The sequence below is a fragment of the Glycine max genome, chromosome 15 (assembly GCF_000004515.6).
Source record: "Glycine max cultivar Williams 82 chromosome 15, Glycine_max_v4.0, whole genome shotgun sequence".
Taxonomy (NCBI): Eukaryota; Viridiplantae; Streptophyta; class Magnoliopsida; order Fabales; family Fabaceae; genus Glycine; species Glycine max.
This window is the reverse complement of record NC_038251.2, coordinates 1,829,013-1,839,570: the sequence shown is the minus strand read 5'-3', so window position 1 is coordinate 1,839,570 and position 10,558 is coordinate 1,829,013. Positions and strand designations below refer to the sequence as shown.

The following is a 10,558-nucleotide window of genomic DNA, read 5'->3' as shown; positions in this document are numbered from 1 at the left end:
AGGAACAGATACCTCTGGATTCTGGACCTTGTACCGATGTTGATTTATTACAACATACAACTAAGATCCATGGACCATATATAAAATCATACGAGTTTCCCAAGGATAACGAGTGTAATCCTTTGTTACAAGATGCCAAATCATAACCCAGAAACAAACATTTGACATGCGACTTGATCACGTTCAGCCTCTCAGCCTTGTCATCATCAGCCAACCAAGGTTTCTTTGTTTCACTTTCACATGCTTCAAATAATGAAACCTTAGCTTTTTACACTTCAATTAAAGCTACCACACTACCATTGTCTGTTGCTATTTAAAATCACAATCCTCAGCCCAAGTTTTGTTTGTTTCTTAAAGCAAGCATGAAAACACATGCACCAGAGAGAGACTTGAACCAAACCAAACATACAAAAAGCTTTTTGATCCATTTGATGAGCATAGTCATTTAGACACAGGATTACATAATTTTTCCCTAAAGAATTTCAAAAGCTTCTATATATTACTTTTCCTACTTTCATAGTGATATAACTATACACAGATGCAAAATTAGATTAAATTGCAGAGAAATAGAAAGATAAGTACAAATTACAAAATACTAAGGCAAGAAATATATTTAGCATAACAATATTGCAATTTTCATCTGAACCGTTTTAACAGTTCTAATCTCTTCACATGTTGTCTGTCCACTTAGACTTGTTGCTTTCCCAATAGGAAAGGCTTGAGGGGTTCCCACAGAACGCTTCCATTGACTCTTACCAAAGGGGGACCACTGTTTTAATGGCGCTTTCTTTGCTTATGTTTCTGGCCAAAAAAACAAAATCAACCACCCCGGTTTCCCACATCATAACTGGGAGTTGAAATGTAATTCGGATCCATGACCGTGTCACCCTCCAGTATTCGAAGAACCTTGAACAAACAAGACAAGTATGCCATCAAGATCAGGTGGGGGAAACCAAGAGTGGTGTAACATCAATGTGCAAAGTTAGTATTCAGCACAATATTGGAAGCCATTGCTATTTATAGTTCTCACATAAGAAACCATCAAGGTTGATTTCCTAAAAGTTAGTGTTCAACACATGAGGAATTCCTTCAGGTTTCCTGATTGACTATTGATTACAACCTATAAGGCTATGACTGCTTAAATCATGTTTTAGTTTAGGAAATATGTAATTGTAGCCCACTTAAGTAAAACGTGACAAAACAAAAATATCTGTTGAATTTTTTCCTTACCTGTGACATGCGTGGTCTAGAATAAGGATCTCGCCTTATGCATAATGAGGCAGCATGTAGCATGCAATAGACCTCATGTTCAGAATAGTGACTTCCCAACCTTGGATCAATCAGTTCCTCAATGGCATATTCTTCCAAGAGTGGCCGTGCCTGTTTCATATCCAAATGCTCAAACAATTACTCAAGGCAAGGCTTGAACAAAGAAAGAAACTCATGGTCCACTGTTTATTTATTGAGTACCATGCTTGCTATTAATGACCTTCATCTCAAAATGATGCCAATATCACACAATTAAAAATCATAATAAATTAGATAGAATATCATTCAACTTACCCACTCAGTAAGACACTGTTGTCCCTTCGGTCGATTGAGATCCACGGCCTTTCGTCCTGTAACAAGTTCCACCAATACCACACCGAAAGAATAAACATCTGCCTTTTCAGTTATTTGGCCGCTTTGAGCATATTCTGGAGCCAAGTACCTACCATGGCACCAACAAAGCTTAGTTGAATTGTTGATATTGTACTGACTAACTAGACAATGAAACTAAATAGGATTAATGCACCACATACCCAAACGTTCCAATTACTCTAGTTTCCACTCCTGTGTCACCATCAGGCTGCCACCTTGCCAGTCCAAAATCACCAACCTTGAAGAATTTAACAATTATTTAATGAAGTGAAAACTTTTTGAAACAAAGATAAGTGCTGGTGCCTTTCATATATAAACTATAAAACTGCTGGCTGCAAAGTACAAAGCAGGCAAAACACAACCGTACCAGTGGTTCAAAATCATGAGTGATAAGAATGTTGTTTGGCCGCATGTCACGATGGATAATGCAACCCACTCTGCACTCTTCATGAAGATATCGTAACCCTCGAGCAGCTCCAACAGCAATTTTTTGCCGGGCAGTCCATTCTAATGGTTCTCGCTGTCTCCCTGAAAAACATCCAAGTAATATGCCAGTTAACAAATCAAGCCAGTATCACTAAAATGTATCCTATACTATATGATATTTCAATCATTGTATTTAATATGAAAATAACACAATATCTTTAAATATTCTGCATTGCTATAGTCCTCAACAAGAATCCTACAGCATCCCATGGTTTGGCAGGCATACGAAACCATTCAAAATCATCTCAAAAACATAATCACAAACTATTGGAAACACATATGAAACTAAGTTTTATCTAATAGTCTAAGGGCTCGGATCTCATTAGCTTTACAAAAATTAATTTACTATATCAAATCAACTTCCCAAATATTAAGATGATGCATAACTTTTCAAGTAACCTATGACCTTGGCCTCTTATGGACTACAAGAATGTTGCATGTTGAATGGCTTAAGTAAGTTCAAGCCAATTCAAAAAACATGACTGTCATGAAAGAACTTGGTCTGAAAGCAAAAGAAATTACCATATAAATGAGAATCCAATGATCTGTTACATATGTACTCGTAAACCAATAGCCTTCTTTTATCCTCTATACAGAACCCAATCAACATAACAACATTTCGGTGCTGAGCACAGCTCAGGACTTCTACCTCCGAGCAGAATTCAAGATCACCCTGAGAACTAGCCAATTTATGTTGCTTGACAGCAATGACTTGTCCATCTGGAAGAAGCCCTCTGTGAACAGATCCAAATCCTCCTTCTGCCAAGAAATTGGCTTTTGAAAATCCACCTGTGGCAAGCTCCAATTCAGCATAGCTGAACCATTTGGGAGGTTTTCCAAAAACAGGAGCTTTGTGTTGACAGATTGAACATAAGGGAGGTGGACCAGGTGGGGTATTTCTAGATAATGCCACTGCTTCTCTTACATTTCCACTGAAATTGAAGTCAGTCTTATAGGTTGAGAGTTCAATTTCAGCTTCTCTATCAAGTCTTGAGAACTTTTCTAGCAAAGCTCTGGCGGTAGATGATTGAAGCTTATTATAAGATCTCTCTGTTCTTTCCTCCTTGGGTTGAGATGATCGTTGATGCAAAAGTAAATCAGTGATCCATGGCTGGAATCTCAAGCTTGCTGAAGATGTGGACAAATTTTCACTATCTGTGTCTGATATAGAATCATCAAGTTCTGGATTTTCTATGATAGTTTCCTCTTTCTTTGACTCACCACCACCATTCATCTCAGAGATGAAGAATGGTGAAGTTCCTTGATCAGAGCTTGAAACCGAAGAAGTACCAGCTTCAATTGTAGTAAATGGTGTCCCTAGCTCAGGGCTGCTAGTTGGAGTGACAACTGGTCCTTTTATAGAATTTAAAGAATCATGCTTCTTCTTAGTTTGTTTTCCAGGCATCTCAATTTGTTCAGAAAGTAATGGACATAATTCTTCAAAATCCTTCTTTTGTGTTCCAACCAAATTCAAGCGGAGTACCTTGGGTTGGGAATGCTTCATAACCACGATGTTGCACTGCAGCTCTTCCATGCATTGTTTTTCCTCATGTTTAAGCTGTCTGTAAAGAAAGAAATACCAAAATACCAACTGAATTATAATCTCAGATTAATATAATAGTGAAAAGAAATTAATCAACATGTTTCATATTACAATAGCATGCCTTTATGTGGGGGGAAATATTAAAGAATATTACTTGTCTAATACGACCCAATTGGCTTGGGATTTCTTGGCTTCCGCAGCCACTGCTCCGCAGGGTGATCCAGAAACAATTTTAATCTTCACATTTATCTGTTGAATAACTGTTAGGTTGGCATATGGATACAAACACAATATTCACTATGTGCGCTTCTTGCATCAAGGCCACTAACCTTGTTAGGATCATAGACATCATGGAGCTGAAGGATCATTTGAGAGCAAGAATCAGTGATATCACTCTTATGTTCTGAACTTGATGATCCTGAAGTAGACTTCTTTTGACCATTGGCACAGTCGCCAGCAAACCTTGGAAAACCCCATAATCTTCGACCTACATATGTGCAGAATAATAGTAAGGCACACATAATAAAGGAAGAGTGAAGACTCAAATGCCCAATCAAAAACAACAACAGAGTGGGGGATTACATAGAAGACAGGTACACTAGATATAGCAATAGTACATAACTATACTCATCAACAAACAAGAAAGTAAAACAATCATCAGACAAGGGGGGATTACATGTCAATCTGATATCTATTTGTTCATATTACAAAACGAAACAATTCGAATGATAAAGGGAATGACATACTCGATAGGATTTAACTAATTTATTACTTACTTGTAAGAACATGGGCATCAAAATGACCACACGGCATTAAAGAATATCTGGCAAAAAGAGCACATGGATAAAAAAATGAAGGCGAAAAATGGATTACCTGTACTTTGTGAAGGTACAACCACTAGCAGTGTAATGCAATCACCAGGTTGCACAACATGAGTTAGGGACCAAACAAGAGCAGTCTTTGGAATTTCCTTTGATGCCTTAACGGCAACAATAACCTTTTCAGCTCCATCAGAACCTTTTTCTTGCTTCCCTCGCTTCTGTTGTTCTCGACTCATCATCAGCACTAACAATCCCACAAAAACTGCCTTGCTCAACAGATATCACTCAATAACCATCAAACCCACATGTTCCTATATTCTAAACAACAAGGGGGAGAACACAAGAACATGTTTAAGATCCCTAGTTTTCTCTCACTTTGTCAGGCACCACTAGAATTATTATATATATATATATATATATAACCAACATGCAACATGTTTCCAAGCAGTAACAGAACAACCACTGACAATACTCTTTTAACCAGAACTCAAACCTTCAGTGCTACAGAATGGCTGGTAAACTTTCATCAAAACCATGGCTTTCAGTCACCAACAGGATGGATTCTGCAAGTACGCTACCAAAATAGAAGCAAATCTGTGAAGAATCAGATACCCTTTCAGCTCAGAAAGCAAGATGTTGCATCCTTCAAGCTTTACCAAGTACTATGTATCAAAGCACTACACATGAAGGCCCGTGAGACAATCCATTACAAGAGAACAGTTACAGACACTAGGTGTTCTGTGGAGTCTTCAAATCACCCTCCACAAATCAAAACATATGGCTTCAACTACTTGTTTTTTTACTTTTGATCAGACTCCAGAGGAACCCCCTGCCAAAGATCCCACCACAGAAATAGTAGCATGTCCTTCACATGTCAAGTGTTCCAATCACTTATTGATATGACTAATGGTAGAGAGGTCGTCTAGCTCTACGGGACACTGAAAGTTCAGTATCAATTTTGACCCTGAATAGTCCCAGAAGAATCAACTTCAAAAGTTAAAAATAATTGTAATAATCATATCAATAATGCAAAGAAAAAATGCAAGAGAATGGGAGACATACAGATAGCTAATCACTAGCAACCACCATTAAACATCATTGACTACTAGAAAACAAGAAGAGAGATGCCCCGAGTAAGACACAAACCTTTCTTTTTCTCTATTATTATTATAATTATTATTATATTATATTCACACATTTTAGTATTTACCAATCCTCAGGACACTGAACATGCAGCAAAAAAATAACAACAAAAAATAGAATAAATACAGCAACATGAACAAATAATAACGCACACTTCACTGTTTATGATTGTCATAATATCATTACCATCAGAGCCTGAAAGTTTTCAGCGAAAACCAGTAGAGTTAACTTGAAAACGGTTCCTTATACAATAAAATATTGCCAAGGAAAAAAAATCAACAGTAAAACCTAACTGAATAAAACAATGTCATCACAACCAAGCATTGTAAACATAGACATGAAAAAAAAGAGCGACGGTGATCGAGCTCGAAAAATTGTTTTCAGAAATGAAAAAAAAAAGAAAACAAAAAAAAAGGAAAACGGATTGTAACCCATTTGTGATGGTTCAGAAAAGTTGGAAAAATCTCATCAAAGCGTAGAGTTAAAGGTTCATTGCTTGCTTACTTTGTTGCAAATATGTGTAGCAAAATGGCACGGAATGAAAGGAAAGCATGAAAATGGGTGGGAAAGGGACCGAAAAAGTGAAACGTTAAAGAGAATGGAGAGAGTGGGAAAATGGTTTGGTTTCCGTGAAGGGAAGAAGAGAAGAGGTTGTGTTTGTTGGTTACTTACTTGAGTAGCCAATGAAGACAGAAGATACATGACGAAGGGGAGACAGAATGATAGTATTAAATTAAATACATATTTCAAAAATTGCGAAGTCTAATAATTTATTATTGTATTATAATATTATAATTTAATAAAGCACGATGGTGTTGCAATTTGGTCTACGATCCCTTATAGGAGAGCAAGTGAGAGAAAAAAAAAATGACTAAGGAAATACTTTTTTTTAGTTGAAAAGAAAATGACAAAAATATACTTTATAAAATGCAAAATTTTAACATTTTCATTCCAATTCAAATTTTAATTTTTTTATTTCTTTCATATTTTCCTTGCATGCAACCAAACGGATCATACAAGATGAAATGCTTTGAATGCAGAGAGAGAGAGAGAGAGAGGGGAGAGTGAATCAGATTTTGTTTGTGCAGAGCAGAGCTACGCTGTAAATCGCCGTCTACATGTGTCCGTTTTGTCATCTCTGATAGTTTGCTTGTTTCTTTTCATTAATTTCTGAAATGACCTCCCTTTTTTGTTTATTATTACTATTATTATTATAAAAATAAAAAGGTGTATTTCATACTTTATTTTGTAAAATAATGAAAATAGAAAAAATATTCATAAAGTACTTCAAAATATGTATGTTTAAATTGAAATATTTAATCATAAATAATACTCCATATTTCTAAGGTGGATGAAATAGAATGAAAAAACCTGTGCTACTTAAAGAAAATATTCAATATAAAAAGTAATATTTATTATACATATAATAAAGGTGATACTACATGTTTTGTTAACCATTATCAAACCACTCATTATTATATTTTAATCTCATTTTTCATTTTTTTATTCAGACAACTGATTTGTTTAGATTAGCTTCAAGGTGGAAAATGATCAATTATTTTCATGGTAAAAGTTTTTATGGTAATACAATAATTTTTGTGAGATATAATTTATTATTAAACACACTATTCCACATTTTCCACACGTAAATCCTTTAACTAGCTGGTATAAACTACTCAAAACCTCTAACATCTTTCTCATTTGTCAAATGCCAGAACAAAATATCTTTCTTCTCCTAGTTAATTAGTTAATTTAATTTTTATGTTCTCATTTTTTTATTCAATCTCTCACATTTTCAATATACTCATTTCTTGAACTACTAAAAATCACTATTAACCTCCTACATCTTTCTCATTTGTAAAATGTAAGCGCAAAGAAAAAACAATAAAATACAAAATAAGTATAGATAAAAAGATAATGATATAACAATGATGCAGTAAAAAATGATACAGCATTAATTGAGAAAAAAAATAAAGTAAATTACAATGACACTCCCTTAGATTTTTTTCTGATGCATATAATATCTCTTATTTTTTTATTCTTACACTAAATCTCTTAATTATTTTAAAAATATTACACCATGTGTCCTAATAAAGGGGATAATTGTAAATGTTAAAAAATAAGAGGGATATGTGCATCTAAAAACATCTTAAAAAGTATCAGTATTGCTTACTAAAAAAACATAAAATCCTCTCAAGTGTTTTGGACATAAACAAAAAAGGTTATTGGAAGCACCAATGATTAAAGTAAATTACATGTTGTTGAGAGACCTTATGATAACTAACATCTCTAAGGATTTCGTTTGACAGGAAGAAAGAAAAGGGTGAGAAACGTGATAAATGAAAATAGAAAAAGGTAATTAATAAAAATAGGTGATAAATAATTTTTTTAAAAAAATTATTTAAGAGAAATAGAGAAAAATAAGTTGGTGAGTGATCGTTATATTACAAACTAGATTTTGAACTTATTAATATTAAACGTAATCCATTTATACTCTTAAAACTTAACCCTTCCCACTAATTGATTAAAAGAGAGATTCAAAATATAAAAATGCATGAGTAACGTGAGAATGATAGGTAGTAAAATTTATACACAAGACAATGTGTCTCTACTATGTTTGGTTTAGTGGGAAAAAAAAGAGAAAGAAGGAAAAGAATTAGAAAGTGTAATAAGGAAAGAAAAAAATTATAAATGCAAAATTACATAATACTCTGTATAAAAAAAAATCTAATATGATATAAAACAATATATTTTGGCCATTATGCAAGAGATAACACCCTTTCTTTATTTTCTGTCCACATATGGACAAATTATAAAAATCGATCTCGTGGGACTCGGTTATTATAAATCGACAATCACCAAATGAGTGAAGTCTTATATGTTTTTTAGTTTTCTTTCCCTTCTCAATTAATCCTTCTCATTTTCTTTTCTAAACTAAACACACTCTAAAATATTTTTTTCGTATACTATATCAAATTACAAGCATTTTTAGCAAGTATATATGAGAGTGAAGTAATGAGAGGATTAGTGTATCAAAACGTCACCAAAAAAAAAAAGGAGAATTTTATATATGAGAGTGAAGTAATGAGAGGATTACTGTTGGATTTAGAGATGACATAGGAATTAACTTGTTGGCTTGGGAGGAAGTTTTATTTTCTAAGCTAAAATAATTCATCAGATTTTTTTTTCTTTATACAAGGTGGAGCAAGATAAAATGCACGATAAAATGCGCGTATGAGAATGTATACGACATTATTCTATGTTCTAATCATGCTAGTATAAGAATAAGCATTTCCATTCAGGAAATAATATTATAAAATAAAACTTAAAAGAACAAACCATGTGCGCAAACAGAATTTTGATGCTTAAAATGAATTTTAATAATGTACTTTCAATACTCTTACATTTAATAATATATTTTCAATTTTCAATGGTTTTAATATTCAATTTATGCGAACGGGACAGTTAGCATGCTCCAGAAGTTATATCATATCATATGCCAATTGAGACCAGAATAATTGGACGGGAAATCTTGTCAAGAGAAGAATTCCAATGAAAAGGCATATAACAATTCTAAGCAATATTTTTCGTGCTATTTTTTTATCATGTAAGATAAAAATAAAAATAAGTATTCAATATTTTTAAGTTTTCAAAATACAGTATTAAATATTAAACATATATTTTTTTATCAAAGTATTAAGGAGAATAGAAGATAACTAAAAAAGTACAACAATACACGAGAAAGGGAAAATGTTGTACCAAAATTTCCCGAATTATATAACCTAAAAGTAGTTAGAATTACATTAGGGTGCGCAAGAGCGATAGAGCATGCATGAGAATTAATTGAGATCATGATGTTCTGCATAAGCCTGAGCTTGGTGTGCCACGACTCATTGGGGTCATCATCAGTTTGTGAATCGTGCATGGGCATCAACTTCATGCTTCCCCACTTTCTTTCTAACTACCAATTTCTATGTCCTTATCATATATACTAATGTACTACTTCATCTTTATATTTAATATAATGCACTGCTACTCGTTAGTTTTTAGGGTTTAATTATTATGTTTTCGATCTCTTTTTTTTTTTTAATTTTTTACTTTTAATTTTAATCTAAATTTTGATTTGTTAAAATTTTGAATTTTTTTATCGTCACTTTTAATTTCTACATTTAAATAATAGGGTGATGCAAAAATAACATTAACAATCTAATAATTTGTTATATTATTCAGAAGTTTAACAGCCAGTAAATAGACGTGTAGTCTTTTTTTAGTAAAACTAAGTTTTTAATATATTATTTATTTACATTAATCAATGAAAGATTCAAAAACATGATTTACAGTTATGTGACTTTCTCGTTATACTTTTTTTGATGTGATAAATTATTAAATAATATTATTATATCATTAGTTAATTTAAATATAAAGTTTAAAATAGTAACGGAGAAAAAAAATCAACCATTTCAACGGTTGAAAATTTAAATTAGAAAAGCAGAAATATTTACAAATTTGGTGTCATGTTGCAGTCTCCACTTCTCAACAATGTTGCAAATTGAGTAGTTTTATTATTCACTTTTTTTTTTATAACTCGTCTACTATAATGTGTACTGTGAAGTGCAACTAATTTTGTTTATAAGAAAAAGTTTAAGTGAATTAAGTATGGAAACTCGTGAAGGTTAAAGAAGGTAAAATTCAAAAAATATTTATAGAAATATTTACGTGTTTAAAACTAATTTTTAGGAGATATTTGATTTAAAGGGGTGAATGTGAGATATAATTGAATTGAGTTTATTTAAGATAAATAATATTGGAAATTTCTGACACATTTAACACATGCCTAATTAATTATACAAAAATACACCATTGATTATTCTTTTTATCCAATTTATTTTACCTATCAAATTACTTTAATTTAAATATTTAATCA

The 10,558-nt window shown here is 32.7% G+C and overlaps 1 protein-coding gene across 1 annotated transcript; it reads right to left on the bottom strand.

Moving 5' to 3' along the window:
• Nucleotides 1-406: 406 nt before the first annotated feature.
• Nucleotides 407-6,351, bottom strand: LOC100804766 (inactive protein kinase SELMODRAFT_444075). Its single transcript, XM_003546616.5, has 10 exons — nt 6,139-6,351; nt 4,544-5,455; nt 4,000-4,157; nt 3,825-3,919; nt 2,650-3,689; nt 2,009-2,169; nt 1,803-1,879; nt 1,564-1,711; nt 1,231-1,380; nt 407-906 (listed from the first exon to the last, which is right to left on the bottom strand). The coding sequence occupies exons 2-10, from the start codon at nt 4,728-4,730 to the stop codon at nt 820-822; spliced, it is 2,103 nt and encodes a 700-aa protein (XP_003546664.2). The 5' UTR covers nt 4,731-5,455; nt 6,139-6,351; the 3' UTR covers nt 407-819.
• Between the last annotated feature and the right edge of the window lie 4,207 nt (nt 6,352-10,558).